The sequence below is a fragment of the Enoplosus armatus genome, chromosome 21, assembly GCF_043641665.1.
Source record: "Enoplosus armatus isolate fEnoArm2 chromosome 21, fEnoArm2.hap1, whole genome shotgun sequence".
Taxonomy (NCBI): Eukaryota; Metazoa; Chordata; class Actinopteri; order Centrarchiformes; family Enoplosidae; genus Enoplosus; species Enoplosus armatus.
This window is the reverse complement of record NC_092200.1, coordinates 3,046,432-3,064,037: the sequence shown is the minus strand read 5'-3', so window position 1 is coordinate 3,064,037 and position 17,606 is coordinate 3,046,432. Positions and strand designations below refer to the sequence as shown.

The 17,606-nt window shown below is 43.1% G+C and overlaps 1 protein-coding gene across 1 annotated transcript in view; it reads right to left on the bottom strand.

Annotated features, from left to right (window-relative positions):
• Positions 1-17,606, bottom strand: part of drosha (drosha ribonuclease III) — a 74,338-nt gene that overhangs the window by 11,045 nt on the left and 45,687 nt on the right. Inside the window, exons 23-28 of the mRNA XM_070928041.1 lie at positions 14,735-14,779; positions 11,215-11,372; positions 6,169-6,274; positions 4,774-4,915; positions 2,327-2,409; positions 743-846 (exon numbers count right to left, since the gene is read on the bottom strand). Coding sequence (XP_070784142.1) covers positions 743-846; positions 2,327-2,409; positions 4,774-4,915; positions 6,169-6,274; positions 11,215-11,372; positions 14,735-14,779 — 638 coding nt within the window. The remainder of the gene's footprint in view (positions 1-742; positions 847-2,326; positions 2,410-4,773; positions 4,916-6,168; positions 6,275-11,214; positions 11,373-14,734; positions 14,780-17,606) is intronic.

The following is a 17,606-nucleotide window of genomic DNA, read 5'->3' as shown; positions in this document are numbered from 1 at the left end:
CCTTGTATGTACGGTGTACATGTGCAGGAGTGTATGCACATGTTTAGGTTATCAGGGAACCAATTTATACAATAGATCACAATATAATTCTGTTCATACCGAGGTCGCAAATCCTTTATTGTTCATGGATGTATTAGACCAGTGATTCCCAACCAAACTGACATTTTTGCAGTTGCCTGGGGGTACGTGGAAAGATTGTGGAGTAGCTCAACTAATTAAAAAAGAGAAATTACAATTTGAATAAAAAATATATCCACCTATTCAGTCAGCTGTACCTGAACACCACATGTTGAGAGTGCGTGAAAACTAGTTAGCAGATATGCTGAACTGGTTAGCTAAAAGCAATGGATAAAAAGTTTAAATAAATGGTTGAAACTAATCGATGGAGGGGTACATACATTTATCTGACAGAGCTGTGGGGGTACATCTCTCAGAAAAGGCTGGGAACCACTTTACTATCTGTATTTCCTTCTTTTTTATCATATATTTAGTACTTCTAGATACTGTGAACCAACTAGAAAATGTTTTCTTAAATAAAAAGGCTGGTTTAAATTTAAACTTTACTTTCATAGGTGGATTCTAGCAAGAAGTTATTAAGTTACCCTCAAAACATGTTAAAAAAAACATATACCAACCTAAACTTAAGGTAAACAAAAAGTCACTCGTGGCAGATGAAATGCATGTTTTACTTCAGCGCTAGCTTCAAATAGCTGGTGTCTCTCTGTGTTTTCTGGGGTCTTACTTGTACAGCGGGATGTCAGGCTCCTTGCCCTCTGTTCTCAGGGTCAAGCAGCACTGCTGCAGCTGAGACTTTGGGTCATTCCAGTCCTGGTTCAGAATGAACTCCTGCAACACACACACACACACCAAACAAAACACACATGTAATCAAACTACTTCTTTCACAAACTTCCTTCAAAGAATCATCAGAAACATCAGATATAAAATTCAGCTGCAGCTCCAAACTCTCTCCCTCGGTCGCTCATGCTTTTATTTTATTCTTGCCGTGACCCTCTCCATCATTTTTACCCCCTCCTTTTGCACTCACTTATTTGCTCTCTCCCTGACTGGCTCTCCATCTGTGTCTTCACGGTGAGTACAAATCACAGGCTACTTAAGACAAAAGCCAATCCCGGGCCAGATATAAAGAGCGTCTGGGAGTCTCCCAGGTGTGCAGCCCTGATACATTTCTCTTATCCAAGGGGGACTTCTAAAAGCCCTTCCATTAACAGGGAAGCAGCCTTGTCATAAAAAGGCAGACTTTGAATCCAGAACTGTCTGCTCCTATTAATTTTCTACAAAGAGTGCTTCTGCTTCTGTTGCTCGCGCTCCTACTCTCTCGCTTTACTGCCCCCCAACCCCTCCATCTCTGCTGTTCTTGCTTCCGCGCTTTACTTCCCTTTTTCTCCTTCCCACTTTTCCTCTCTCTGGGGGGCATCTACACCCCTTTAGCCTAAAGCAGAGAAATGAGGCTGTTTTGAAAAGAGCGTAGCTATATGCTACGCTCTTTTCATAAGGAAAGGAGCGAACACAAGCAAAGGAGCGTTTATGTCCCTAGTTTTGCCTCTCTATTTCCATCCAAATTGGATGAAGCAGCACAGTGTGCAACGCTGTGGTTTTCAGAATGCTATGTAAGGAGACGTGCTGGCTGTTTCACAACTTTTCTCTTGGAAGTGGAAATGAGGTGCTCTCTTGCAGCGACCATGACGCAAAGCTCAGCTCCTCCAGAGCTGGGGATTCTCCCTGGAGAGGCACACCAAGACAGCAATTAGCATGGCATATCAGACCACTGCAGCATCTTCACAAGGAGAGGTCCACGCTGTGTGGGTACTCGTACGTGAGCATGTGTGTGAGCACCCTTGTGCGCATGCCTGTTTAGGTATGAGAGTGTATGCGATAGTTTGTGTCTTAGGGCTCTTCTATCTAAATTTGGACAATCCAGTGGTGCTTGAGAATAAAATGCCTGTCCTTCCTCACTCACATTTGGCCACGGGAGTCTTGACTGAAGCTTACTCGATTTATCCAACTCCTGAAACACTCCAGAAGTGGACGCCATTAACAGCCCAAGCACTTCTTGGACCAATAGAAAAACACTGACAACACGGCTGCAATTCCCGTAAAAGATGACTAAAATAGTGAGCAAGCCGCCACCGCGAGAGGCATTCAACAGCCGAGCATCACTTCATGCCGTGCGTCAATGCTAGCACCATTAGGGCCCAGCCATTAGCTCCCTCCTGTCATCTCCCTGGTTCTTTCTCTTGGAGACGCACGGCTCAGCAGCTCATTGATCAGGTGCGAGTGGTGAATGGCTATCGATGGGGGCTCACCTTCAGCCGGGGGAAGAAGCAGACGTTCATGAAGGTGTGCACATACTCCAGATCTTTATCAATGTAGAGAGCTGCGATGAAAGCTGCAGACAGAAAAACAGAGAAAGCACTTGTGATCAAATAAAACAATGAGAGATGGAAGTTGATGTGTGGCTTCTTTTTCTGCTCTGCTTAACAGTTGGCTCTCTTTCTGCTCCTTAAGCAAATAAAACATCAACAAAGACCAGAGGACAAACCTCAGCTGTGGCCCTCCACAGCAAGTGATGTGATGTGAACGTAAACAACTGGAAAAGATGGCTCTTTCTCCATCAAACAGGAAAGCGGTATAGCGAGGGCCACACAGAGTTCACGGAAACATCTATATAATACATTTAAGATAAAAGCTGGAGTGACTGGCGGCCTAACTGGACTGAAAAAGATTTGAAATGTAAGCAGTAGGCGCTGGGTGTCATCTTCATCTCATGACTGTCCCTTTGTTTTCCTCTTCTATTAGCTGCCAGTGCGTTCACTCATCTCCGTGACTAAGACAGCGGGACATGAGAGGGGAATAATAGGTAATATTTCAGGAGGCCGGCGAGGGCCTGCTGTAGCTGCAGGGCACGACTGTTCATATGCGGAAGAGCTGCACTCATTTCTAGCGCTGACCCTGGTCCCCTTCCCGTGTCATCAACTCTGCTCTGGCCCGAACTCTGAAGGATAATTTGAAAGGCAAATGATATGAAGCTCATGTAATAAGGTCTGGCTATTGAATGCTGACCTGGAATGCATTAGTGCTTTTTTCTTTCTTTGTTTTTCTGCCAGACTGCAATGGTCTATTCCCTGTCCCCTTTATACTACAGTCCCTGGTGCTGCTAGCTCCCTAATGGCCCAATGTGGACTGCAATGGGTCTCCTCCGATACACATGAGCTCAATCCCAAAAAGGCCCTTGCTCTCTCCACTCTGCCCCCACCCGTTTGCTCCTCTGTTCTGCTAATATCAATTTTGACATGCACGTAACATAAACCTTTGGCACACTTTCCTTAAGACTGCCTTTTCTTTGTGGTTTTCAAATCCAGAAATGTGCATTGAAGTTTAAATTAAAGGAAAAAACATTTTTCCTCTAGCTACATTTATTTGATTTTTATACCCATATGCACGCCTTAATAAAAGAAGAACTTACCATCTATTTTTTATTTGTGAACTTAGGGATTAGGGGACATTATGCATTCATATCACAACAGTAGGCTACGTAATAAAAATCTAAACGTGAACAAGAAGTATCCATTACAGCCAGACCAATATTGGATTTTTTAAGACCGATAGCTATCTAAGAACTTAAAAAACATTAAGGGCTCCTTCAAAAATGTTTATGGTAAGTGTTGCCATCTATGTTGCCAGATTTTTCTAAACTCTCAAATATCGATATCGCTATCGGAATTGTGACCATGATATGGACTTCTTTTTCACCTTTCAGGAAGGAGCTCAACCAGGACCAAGTGACCAATGACACGACACGATCCACCACCCACAAACACCTTAAATATCCTGCAAACGCTCCTCACTGACCATTATTTTTATTATTACACATTACAATAATGTGATGTTATTGTAACCAGTGATTTAAATGAATAGTACTATGACTTTTTATCCCATCAAATAGGAAATTGGCTACCAGCTACCTCAACATACAGCCCACAATTTGAAACATGTAATATGGTAAAATATGACTAAATTATGAGAAACAGGGGGTCTAACACTTGCACTGATTAATATAATTAAATATGGGCATTAAATGCTGCCTACCTACTGCCCTGGAGCACACTTATTTTATTGTTATCAATTTTCTTTTTTTCCACTTAGTTAACTAACTCTCAGCGTGTAACCAGGAGTAAAGCTGGTGCACAGCTACCCCTGATGATGAACACATACCGGCTGTGTTTTCAGTTGGAATTGTAGCATGCTTTAGTTATGAAACTATCTTCCAGGCCAACTGCCCACTCTACTTTGTATAATATCCGGAAAGCAAGACAACATAACAAGGTCCACCTCAGCCAAGGTAGATAAAACAACCACTGGACAATGCAGGTAATTTTCTCTTTAGCTGCCAAATGTGAGTCTTCCATCATCCACTTCTATCACTAAGCATATGTTGGAAGTCTTATTCTGGTCAAAAACATCTATTAAGCGAGTAAGATACCACAAGTAGCTTATTAATTGTGGGATATTGTGGCAACTGTAGCTGGTGGACACATGGGGAGCATCTTCCAGAGTCTTCAGCAGAGAAGTGACTGTGTTTGACCCCCAACACAAAGGGAACAAAGAAATCAATAATGGTACTTCATGCTGCCATCTTAAACTGCACATTCTGGAGATACATGCGAGAAAAAGGTTCAGCAGGAATCCATAAAGATTTTCTTTCTTTTTCATTCTATATTTCTGTAAATGCATCAAAGAACTGTGAACATACACTCCAACAAGTCAGCCAGAGTCTTGGTCCGCAGTGCGACTGGTCGCTTGGTTTTGTCGTTGGTGATAGCGAACTCCTGCATGCCCAACTCCTCCGCCACTTTGGCCTGAGTGCGGTTGTTTACCAGTGAACTGCGGAGTAGCTATGGACAAGCAAAAAGAGCATCAGATTTTTATGTCCACCTATCAGAGATGTACTCAAGGTGTGAACACACAGCCACGCAAACACACGCTGACATGGAAATACACAAAAACATCAAAATAAACCCCACATGGAATAATTCATCAAAGACAGGAATGGTAATGCAGAGTAAATGTTTCAGGGAGATTGCACGTTGCTCTGTTAAATATTACATTGTGACTTGGAGCTTAGCGGATGACAACATGTTAGACCGGGTAAGGTACATTTACTTCTCTAAAAGGAAAAACACAAACATGTTAAATATAGCTACAAGATGCGGAAAAGAGCAAATAGAATGCAATATGACTGTCTGAAACTGTCTTGCTGTGATGTGCCCTCCCTCCTTAACAGTGCACACGCAATCACACACACACACACTGGTTGAATGAGCACTTTTTTTCCCCCAGATTTGAAATCCATTTCAGATGTACCCCATCTCGACTCTTGGGCATAGGCATTGCTGGAGCTTTCAGTCTCTAAACGAAAGCTCGCTGGAAGCTTTTAAACAAATGACGTCACAGCTTCCATCTATAAGGAGTATCCACGAATAAATCTAACTGCAAAGGTTCTCATTCAGTTCTGGACCAGTTCAATCCCTCCGGCCGCGAGCAGTCAGTCTTCTGAAGAGAAGTGCTGATGCTCGAATGAAAAGAGGGTGTTGTAATGGACTTGCATGTTCAAAGAGTGATCACTTGCTTGTAACACAGGTAGTGTGCAAGTTTGCGCACACACGCAACTTTATTTTTTACACTTGACAGCTTCAGCAAAAAAATGTGCCAACAAAGATGTGTTATTGAAAACCACAGAACAATTTTGTCTCATGACAATACCCATCACACGGAGTACAGTAAACATACAAGCACAGTGTGGGGTGAGCAGTGGAAGGGAGTTATTTTGTGGAAACAAGGAAAAGAGGAAGGGGGTGAATAGCTGGCTGGCACTTGGAGATTCAAAGATTGATGGGAAGGAAAGAAGAAAAAAAATCACCCACACACAAACACAAAAGCACAGCTGTAACTTCATTTCAGGTAAACTCGTGTAAGAAGCAGGGAACAGCGGGCAACTTCAGACAGCAGAAGCACAGACAGAATAAAGACAAAACACAGGTGCAAAGATGCAGATGCAGATTAAAAAAAGTGCCTGTGGGCGGGAGAAAGCCTGTGAGGAGTGTGTGTGTGTGTGTGATGACATATGATTTAAGAGATTTGATCTTACTGTTAAATGCCCTTCATGGTGGTCAGGGAAGTGGATGAAGAGGTACTCTGTGGCCACAAGCTGCATGATAGAGTCTCCCAGGAACTCCATCCTCTGGTTGTGGCCCCTGGACAAGAGGAAGGAAGGATGGGTGGACAGAGGTAAAGGATGAGAGAGAATTCAAAGAAACATAAGGTTACAAAAGGACAGGGTGGAAATGAAATGGTAGGGGTGAGGTGGGAGGGCAAGGGAAAATGGGGTAGAAAGAGGAGACAGGGAGGGTTTCACATAAGGTTATTCAGCTACATATCAGGGAGGCATGAAAGGCATCATGCTCTCTCGACAAATCTACCAGGCTTTTAGTCTTTTTAACAGAAACACTGAAGTCGGGCTGATGTACATTTCATGGGTGGCCTCTGGGAACAGCTGGGGACAGGTAGTGTGACAACTCAGAGGCTGCCTGAAGTAGCAGTCCTTCTGAAGAAAAACGCCCGGCTTTGATTGCAATTCAAATGGGAAAAAAAAACGGAAGAAAAATACACGCTTAAAAAAAACCTCTGGTACACCTGCAGGAGTGCCTGTCAAAACCCTAAGCCCATAAAAGCAGCAAGCGGGCACACAGGTTTAGAAAACAACTTTCTAACAATTTCTAGAAAAAAAGTAAAGGCAGCACTGTGATCCTGTACATCAGCTTCCTGCCTTGCTCCCCATCAGTGAAAGGCAGGTCATTAATTAAACAGAATTATAGATTAGCATTGCAGATGTGGGCTGGTGCTGTGCCAGGCAGGCAGGAAGCGTTGGGTGGGGGGGCGTTAGCGAGCACCATGCAAGCAGGGAGGTATATACGGCAGCAGAGCACATATCCCTCTATAGATATGAGCTCCTCGCAGGAGGGGAAAGTCTGAAGATGAGAGAGAGAGATGCAGAGTCGGAAGCTGACATCAAAGAGGGAAAAAAAGGCCAAAGTTTATTGTCCGATATCTGGTGCCTCTGCCTTTTATGGGGCTGCAGCGATCTGAGGCAAAGAGATCTGAGTTAAAGACGCAGTGAAACATCAGTTAAAGGGTAATTCTGGCTGGGTTTTTTTTTTTTTAAAACCTATTCTGAGGAGGAACCCCCACCTCTGCTTCCATCATCACTTCTCTCACCCACGTTGATGTATAAGAAGGCAGAAGAGGAGGGAGAAATGAATAAATTGAAGTCACTTAAACCGCAACAACAGCACTTTTGGAAGTGTGCAAAAAAACTTCCTGCCAACTGACATCCAAACCCACACCTCTGACCCGTGATATCGCACAATTATTTTCCTTAGAGATTGTTTTTTTTCTCCATTAAAATACTTAGTTTATGAAATGTCTGGTAACTCTTAATTTCCCTGCCCACAGTGACGTCCTCAAATCGCTTGTCGAGTCCGACCAACAGCCCAAAACCCAACGATGTTTCATTTAATATAAAACACAGAATATCAACTAATGGTTTAAGCACTAGTCCAGCGATGTTTTATATGACTGCGAGGGTTTGCTGGTTGCCCAAATCCCATTTGAACATTTAAATGTTTATGACAAGCAAAAGAAAAAATAAAAGGATTTTGATAGATAGCAAAGACATCTACCCAAAGGATTTAATGCAGGGACACAGGATGAGTAAAAGAAAAGCTACTTTTTATTTCTGAGCTTCATTAGGAGGGAAGGGACACTGCCTGACGCACACTCCCACATTAAAAATAATCACAGAGCTTCTTAATGAAAAGGCTCTGCCACAACACATGAGAGCGTGAAGAGCAGAGGTTGGGATGAGGAGGGGGTAATAAGAGGAAGGAAATGGAGGCCAGTGGGAGGCTGAGAGAATTCCCTGTTCATCCTGCACTTCAGTACTGTACGTCAGCGGGTTCACTGCGGATTTTCTCAAAATCTACCATACATACTGTATGTGAGCTGGGAGAGGGGTATGCCAGAGAGCGTACGCTGGATAGAAACAGATTGAGAAGGTGTAGTGTGAGCTAATTTCAAGTCCAATAGAAGGCAGAGCGAGAAAGGGAACAGTGGAGTGACAGTGAGAGACGAAAGGAAAAGAGAGGAGATAGTGGGGGGGGAGGAAAGATAGAGAGGGTCAAAGAGGAATGCGTTGCTGTGTGAAGCGTCACAAAGAGCCATCCCTTATTCACTTCAACAGCGGAGGCACAATGCTCCAGTACTGTGGGGGGAAATTGAGGTAAAGTGTGGAGCCGAGGTCTTTATTCGCCTTTGACTTTGATCTAAAATACCTTAAACAGCCCCTCTGAAGAGGCAGCTACAAGCTGCCCGCTCTAAAAGAGGGGAGCACTCCATTTTTTAAGGCCATTTTCCCCTCTCGGTTCTTAAGGAAATAATGTTCTTGTTTCATATGTGCATGTTTGTGTAAGGTTCAAATGTGTAATCTGCAGCTACTTTCTGCAAAGTGCACCTGGGGGCAAGTAGAGCGGTGACTTTGGAATCTGTTGGCAACGGATGGTATGAGAGTACATTTCACTAAATCAAAAGATCAATAGAAATTCAAAATGGTACTTCAATGTAATTATATCTCAGGGTCTCTTTTAGCAGAATTGTACTAAACAGAAAATGAATTAAGTGTGTTTTCGCTGCAGAGGAAAAATGTTGCACTGGCTTTAAAGTTACAGTACGAACGTCTCGATCTTTATAGAGAAGATATTTCATGGACTACCTAATCTTAAAAGTCATAATTTTCTTCAAATAGAAAATTAGGTGAAATGTTTTCACATTATTTTTCATTGTTCACAACTTTCAGGTTGTCTTGAATCACATCGTTTGAGTCGTCTGCCTTATTCTGTCTTGTTTAAATACTGAAACTTACTTCCAGAAAAGTCCTTAAATAAGTGAAAGTGTAATTGAAAATACTGGAATTACCCAACCCAATGGCAATCCATTTATTTAAAGAATCACCATCATTTAACCTTATTTTCAACCAGAAACATGTTGCTAAATGACTGTGACGGAGATCATCTGCGATGGTGTAACGAGGCCTGTGTGCTAAAGTTGTTGCAGTTCCTTTAAGAGAATCTTGCTTTTTAAAATTGCAAAACCCAGAAACGTTGCATTAAGGCAATTTTGTGCAACCTGAATCTATTTAGTAGAACAAAATTGCATGTGCGTTTCAAATAACTACTCCAAAGCTGCTCAGTAAAATGTACTTTCACTTAACATATACTGAACTTGAAGAGAGATGGATCCTTTTTCACCAACAGTGAAATTCTTGCAACACCCAGCTCTTCCGCTGTGAGAGGAGATAGGAAGCCCAGCGCCTGGGGGCCACAGCTCTCCATTTCTGTTGTCTGATGGTAGCCTCCGGTCTCCACCGCCTCTCAACAGGGTCAACTCCCCATACTTGCTTCTTGTGCTGTCTTCTTCTAGGACAGTGTGTCCTCTATTTCTGCATAAAGTGATGGACCAAAGGCCAACCTGGGTCCTGTCTCCTCATCTGCTGTCTACCTTATTGTCTGACCTTCCTTTCCATTATCTGACCTCGTTCTTCTCTCCATCACGACAGTGTGACCTACTTTGGTATAACCTTTGGTCCTTATGGGCAGCAGTTGCTCAGCTCCAGCTTTCAAGTCAGTCGGCTCTATTTAGGTCAACCTGCCTTTGGCCACTAATGAGCTAATGAACATAAATTACCCTGAAAATATATGAATTTCTTCCTTTTGCTCCAGGAAAAGTAACAATAAAATTCTGTGAAATATAAAAAAAAACATCAGATTAAACTTAGTTTTAGAATTAAGATATTGGATGTGATGCCACCAAGTCAGAAAATATTATTGGTATCAACCTTGAGTTGGAAAAAGTAAAGCTCAGCGGGAGACAAACCTCTGGACCTCTAATCGACTTCACTGACCATGACTGGGGAGAAGTTTGACATTTAAGTGATGGATTAGAACATACACAGCAGAGTACTGTATGTGTGAATGTGTGTACATGACACACACACATACACACACACACACACACACACACACACAGTAGCAGTGTCCTTGTGGCAAACCTAAGCAAGCAATTAGAGAGTGGAGCCTGCCAATAAGATATCAGAGGTGTGCTGCCAAGGCTAATTTGCTTTAGCTGTCAAACTCACTATTGTGTTACGTTGTAAAGCTCAGAAGTGAGTTAAGCTTCCACTGCAAATAACCCTCTCAGAGTCAGAAACACCTCAAATTGGAGTGAACAGACTCATTAGTGAATACATTTTCTTATGAAAATAGCAATCTTTTCAGCATTCCATCAATGAATGAGCAAGGTTACACCGCAGCTGCACAAAGATTAGGCACAAACAGACCAAGCCGTTCTCTCTCCGATCAATTTGAAGTTTGTAACTTTACTGGCCACTGAGCAAATATTAAAGCAGAGGCTGAGAGGAAAAAAAAAAAACATTTCCAATGTCAGTGCTAAATCACCACAGCATCACTGTGAAACGTTGCAATTAAGGGAGAAAAATGACCCAAAGTCCAAGTGCATATGTGTACAGTGGATGTGGTCTAAATTAAATCTGGATAAATCGTGGACTGAAGCAAAAATCTGTCCTGGACAACCCAGTGAATCAAAACCCCATTTCCCATGAGGCAGTGGGGTTATGGCCTCACAGGTACAGGGAGACTACAGATATGACTCTCTCTCTTGACTGTGAAACCCTCGGATTAGGCACGGGGCCAGAAAGCCAGAGAAGGAGGCTATCTTTCACGGAGGTACTTTGAACATGACATTCAAGACATCACTTGTTGCACAGAAAGTCTTAGAGACTATAAGAAAACGTATACGCTGCAGGGAGTAAACCTAATGATGATGTGGGAGGAGGCGGCATTCACAACAGATACAACAATCTAAAAAGCTCGACGTATAATAAAACTCCCAGCACCTCAGATCATGTTATATATTATCATGCCTCATCACCTCTGAAGGGAACATCAGACGGTGTCTGGCTACTTCGGCAGCATCCTTGCAAATTACATCTGGCCAACTAGTGCTCCACTTTGCATTTTAATTGGCTGTAACTGCATTACCAACAAACACCGGCCGCACTTACAGGGTGAGGTGGTTGAAGCCCACAGTCCTCAAGGTGAAGGCTCTGGCCAGAAGACGGACATGTGTGAACAAAACTCCGATAGAATCCTCGAAGCTGGTCAGCGTCTGGAGGACCGGAGACGTTTCAATCAGCTGCCTGTCTGTCTGAGGCTCCTGGACCTGGACAAGGGGGAAAGAAATTAGCACAAAAGGTGGTTTGGTGACAAAAAACGTGGGTCTGCACCCATTATTTGCGATAGTATGTGATACGTATGATAACTAAAAATGCATGCTGTAAAATATCCCAACAGTCTTTGCTGTAATGATTTTAGGGAGGGAAATCATTTGTTTTTGTATACATTTAAGTATAATATCTTGTCTATGTTCAACACTATTCATTATTATTATATTTCATTTTACTTTACAGAATGTGTAGCATCAAGTATATTTTTCCAAGGATGTACCAAAAAGAGGAGAAATAAAGAAGGACAGAATCTCAAATCTCAAAATAGCAAATATGCATCCAGACCAGCGTGACCACTTCCAGGATCCTTGAACCAGACACAAAAAAAAAAACCTTACTTGCCCGATGAAGTCGTTCCGCATGAGAGCGTCAAATAAACTCCTTAAATGAAATGAACCTCTACAGTATGCGCTGCTTGAGGGCCTGTTTAGAGTGTGTGTTTTTACTCCGCCTCAAAACAAACTCAGATGATCAGCAGCAGATGGAATCTCTTCGTCATTAAGTTTTAAGTCAAACAGCTTGCTTTTTTTCCCCCTCTCTCTCTAAATCTGGTGATTCAAACGGTCAATTAATATCTCTGGTGACTGAGTTATACTGTAAGTTTCCTCGCTTGTTCTAAAGCAGGCTATATCAGAGACTCGCGACTTCGATAAATCTTGAAAGAACAGTTTTTGGTTGAGAAAATTGCTGAAGATTATGCTTTTAACATTAGCTTTAGGCCTTGGTGAGTTCAGAGGTAGAGGGGTTCAGCAAAACAAGCCGCTCGCTTTAACTACAGTGTTTGCTCATGTCTGCACCCATTAGAAAAAGAACTGATATGCTAAGAAAATATGTGCATGCATGTTTGTTAAATCAAGAGATATCCTTATGGGTGCATTAATTAGGCTGCTAGAAACATCTAATTGGTCTCTGCGTGGTACAACTGTAAGCTTGACCAAGACATCTTTTCCAAGGAAAACAGAAACATTGAGCCACATAATTTCGCATGGACATTCAAAGGGAACTAAAGCACATCATAACGACCGTGATAGCTTGCTCTATTTAACTGCACCCCAAAAATAAGAATGAAGAAAGCTGCATTCAAGGCTCTCCAGGGAAAGATGGACGCTTTCTTCATTTTTCAGCATCTCCTTTGTGTTTTCATGAAGAAAAGACAAGTAAACAGCTTTATCAGAGTGTCCCATGTCAAGCCAGTGCGCAGAGCAGAGACATATTTTTAAATTCAGCATTTTAATTGGAGTGCTGCCAGTAATGTCATGGTTCCATCTTCCAATATGTCCTAAGAAACATTTAATTTCTGCCTTTTTTCCCTCTGTTAATTAACCACAGGCGTTTAAATGTCATGCATCACAACTAACGGCATCTGACGAGTTCAGCACTCACAGGCGCTAGCTATCCTTCAGGGGGAATGGCCAGCAGCAAGGCTTCAAACGAAGTGAAGAGAGGAGGAAAAAAAAAGAATCAACAGTAGTTATGAGGAAAAAAAAAAAACACTTTTGAAATGGCTTCAAAGCATCACTTTCAGCTCAGTCCAGACAGAAAGCAGAATCAGAGCCGAGGTCTCTTGAGGCCCAAAATGCCCGACACTCATGTATCTCCCCAATAAACCAAAGGAGAAATTTTGAAATCCAGACTCAACGTAAATGACGTTCTGGTAAATTATTCTGGAGGGCTGGTGGTGATGATGCGCTGGTGCGAATCGAGCGAACACGAAAGACATAAATGTGCCTGTCAACCACGAAGCATTCCACTGCGCTCTGTAGGGCACGTCGGTGGCAAGGCTAATGTATGCGTGTATGCCAAAGACGGGTGTACGCATAATTACCCACGCCATGGCGAGCTGCCATTGCCATCTACTCAAATCTCATTAAGGCAGCTCCTCTTTCACCTCTGTTTTGTCATCCTCGCAACAATTTTGGGCATAACGTTCAAGCTTTAACTCTGAGGGGCCTTCACTCAATCATAGAATAAATAATTAAATAAATAAATAACTAATGAAGGGAAAGATGTTTCTTCCTTGTGTGAAACTGCTTAGGTGATATCATCTCAAGACAAAAAGGTCAGCATGCTATCAAGCTACCAAGAGGTTGGCACAATTTAACAGGCGTTACCCCACTGGCAGGGGACCACCCAGAGGAAACCTCAGCCACGCGCAGTGTGTGGTAATGAGGCCACAGCTCTGAAGCGGCTAATGACTACTCATGCAGCACACTGTGGAGGTTCCCCTCGCACCACCGAGCGGTTGTAGGGCTGACCTCGGGGCTCCACCCTGACCATGGTGCCCGCCGCTGGGGCCCCCGCTGTGCAACTCACCGGGAAAACAGACTGCTGGATTCAATGGGTTTATTCTGAGCACTGACAAGCTCAACAAAAACATCCAGGCACTCTGTGGATCTTCAGCATTTGGTGATGAAAAATATCGTGGTGAGGAGGCAAAGAGATATATATATATATATATATATATATATATATATACACACATATATATAAATAAAACAGAAACAATGTTGTTTTGAGCAAAACATTTTCATACGAAGACGCAGAGACACTCATGCACACGTAGGGAGATGAAGAGAATAAACTGCTTCAAGACGAGTCTCATCATACACACAAAGAAACACTTTCTCTACACAAACACATCAGAGAGAAGGATGCCTGACGGTCCCTGGAGGCCCCATGTGATTCGGGACTGTAATCCTGTTATGGCATCTTTGATCTCTTCTTCCAAATCCTAATTTCAAACAAACACTGTTGACATGTTCAATGTTTCTGGGCAGATCATGCAAAGCAAAGAAGGGCAGAACAGACAGAGAGAGAGTGAGTGAGTGAGTGCAGAAGCATGATGATGGAGATGGGGAGAACGGCGCAGCGGAGAAAGAGGACAGAAAGGAGCAATGGCGACGAGGAAGAGAGAGTAAATGAAAAAGCGGATTAGGGTCTCGACCAAAAAGGAGAGCAGCGAGACACATGAGCAAAACAATTGAGACTAGTGGAAGGCTACTGGGGGCCTTGTGACAGCTACAAAGAACTCCATCAGCCTCAGGCAAAATAACTAACAGCTTGCCCACCTCTGTTAGCAACACACACACACACACACACACACACACACACACACACACACACACACACACACACACACACACACACACACACACACACACACAAGAAAAAAACATACATTCAGGCCTGGAAAACTTCAAAGATGGGAGAACGCTTTTGTGTCTTGGGGGTGAGGTGAGTTTTAATGAGAGGCACCTAGCCAAAATAAACATCAATAATAAAACATATTTCAACCAACCTGCAGGGGGTGCGGTGGGTAGTTGAGCCAGACCTCCCGTAGGTTCTGCAAAGAGAGAAAAGATGGGGAGGATTGGTGAGCAGTCGGAGGAAAGAGATTACAGAGTGAGGGTCTACAATGTTGAAGAATATCATTCTGACAATATGTTAACAGTACAAATAAACACGATAATAAATAAAAAAAATAAAAAAAAATAATACAAAACATTAGATTATATGTTTATAGATAAAGGATTTAATTATCTTCAGATGCCACAGTGATCCATTCAATCCCTCCTCAGGTGGCAATTACAGCCCCAAATGCTTAGTTGCACCACAAATAATTAAAGTCCCAGCTTCAGAACAACGAACGTGTACTATAAGGTGGATTTCAAAGTATTTAAACATGTATTTTGTTGAATTTCATCAGCCTTGCGTACTTCCTGTGATGTAATGGTGGAACTGAAAAGTTTAATTTGCTATTCTGATGGGACAGGAAACCTTTTACACTGACACAAAGTTCTAATTTTAACCTGTACATATATGGAAGAAACCTGCAAAAACTTAAAGTTAATTAAGAGAACCAGAAGCTAAGCAGACTGTTTGTAATGTGAGCTCCAGGTTAGGATTTCTGTCGACTGCCTTATTATCGTACACATTTATACAAGTGATTTGTACAGATGTGTAAGATAACAGGTTGGGGAATGTGTTCATTGATTTTCTGGCCACTTGGGGGCAGGGGAACAAGCTGTAAACACATTATTGACATATCACCTTATGGTTAAACATTATTACGAAACAATTGCTTTTTAGTTTTTTCATTAGTTATCGTTCTGCGGCAGACGAAAAAAACCTGGAAAAACAGAGATTGTGACGATGCGCCACAGATGGCTCTGTGTCGGGACACTCAACATAGACACATTCCTTAGGCCAAGTGCTTTCAGGTGCCATCAGCAGCCCCAATGGGGGGCGGCGAAATAACAGCAAATGAGTCAGCATCTCATTTTCAGACCAAAAGGTTTGTACATCGACCACCCACTGGGGAGTGAGGTGGGGGGTGTAAGGGGTGGATCTGAGTGGAAGACGGGGTGTTGCGGTTGGAGGGTTGGTGGGATTTTGGCTTTGAGAGGTGTGTTGTCTCTGGAGACACACAGTGACAGTGCTGGACTCCTTTTGCCTCCCCTGCCTGTGGAGAGAAACGTGCAAGATCAACATGTTTCCTGAACCCTGCTCTGAGGTAACCATACAAGATCGAATGGTAGGGAGACAGAGGCTCAAAAATAGACAGCACAGAGAGAGAGAGAGAGGGAGTATAAGCTGTGGCTCAAGTTGTTGCCAAGGACAACGCCAGTCAGAAGCAGTTTTGGGCCTGGGGTCTAATGTTGGGTGAGTCATAGCGGTGATAGAGATGTGGCGAGGGCCTCTAAAGTACAGTATCACTCAGGTGTTTAAAAGGTTCAAGGAGATAAACCTTTAAAATGCGGCGCTAGCCCACAGGGAGGTTGTGTGTGGTCAGCGGCATCGAATAGGCGCCTCATCTTCTCAACCTACCCAGCTGGCAACCCATCGCCTTGAGCAGCCAATAAAAGATTCATGAAAGTAGTCAATACGTTTGAGCAAATGCTTCCTTTTGGTTGCTTGTCTCTTAGCCCGGGACTGGAGTTGAAAAGCACTAAGTACATAGCAGGTATCAAGTCAACACAGAGCCTGCTTGTAAATACAACATGGGTTCTTGGGTGTGGAGGATGCCATCGCGAGGAAGTCAATAGCATTGGCTAATGGATCGCTTGCTTTCAACGTAGTGATTTTGCAGCCACGGAAATGCTGTAAAATACACATGAAAGTGATGCGTCTAGATGTAGCACACACATGCATACAGGGATGCAGAAAATGAGGACAGAGAACAGGAAAACACCAAAAACAAAGAGAGCAGAAGTGAAGTACACACAAGTTGCTTCGGCTTGTGATCGAGGCTTATGATTAAAATCCGTCCACAGGGCGCACGCGATCCGCCCACATGCTGTATATAGACCCGAACGGCTAATGTTTCAATTACAGCCATTCCAAAGACAAGGCAGACAATGATTAAGCCAGCATCGAGTGGGGATTTAAGAATAACAACAGGTTTTTTTCTCCCTACGCCCTCTCTCTCTCTCTCTCCCAGCATGAGGAAGGTATAATTACTGGGGGCACAAATCATCATGTGCAGCAGCTGAATCATAGCCATTTGGAGGATGGAGCTCTTGTGCTACAAACAGGAAAAAAAGGAAAAAGAAAACATATGCAAACATGTTTATTTGAATGTCAACGGCCTACCCATAATGAGAGTTGAAATTAAGAGCATAATGAAAAGAAACTTGGGGGGGGAAAAAAACGCCTATGATCTCAGTTTAAGGTGGGCTTCAATCAGCGCTACTGTAACCCACGGGGGAGCTGAGACGCAGGCTCAGTCTTGCTCAGTCTTGCACATACTCAGGGCTCACAAGCCAACCGTGAATAGGCAACACCACTATACCCACTAACCACAAACACACACACACACACACACACTCTACCCACACCCCCCCCTGGGATTGTTAGCCATCCATGATTGGGACATAATGGTGCTCTTCTCTGGCAAGGTCCAATGCTCCTTGACAAATTGGTCTCTAGCTTCAGGCTGCCAATCAATCCATCAAATGTAGTAGTGCAGCAAAGAAATCAATAAGAGATAGCGTCGCTGATCAATACCAACATAAAAGCAGCCCAAAACGGAGGCTTCTGTCAGTGAATGGTCAAGGTGATCTTCCAAATAAGGGATAACTAATGTCGTCTCTTTGGTGAAGGCTGTCATGCGATTCATGGTTGAGGTGAAGAGCACAACTTTTATAGTTCCTGTTAGTGTGGGCAGAAGA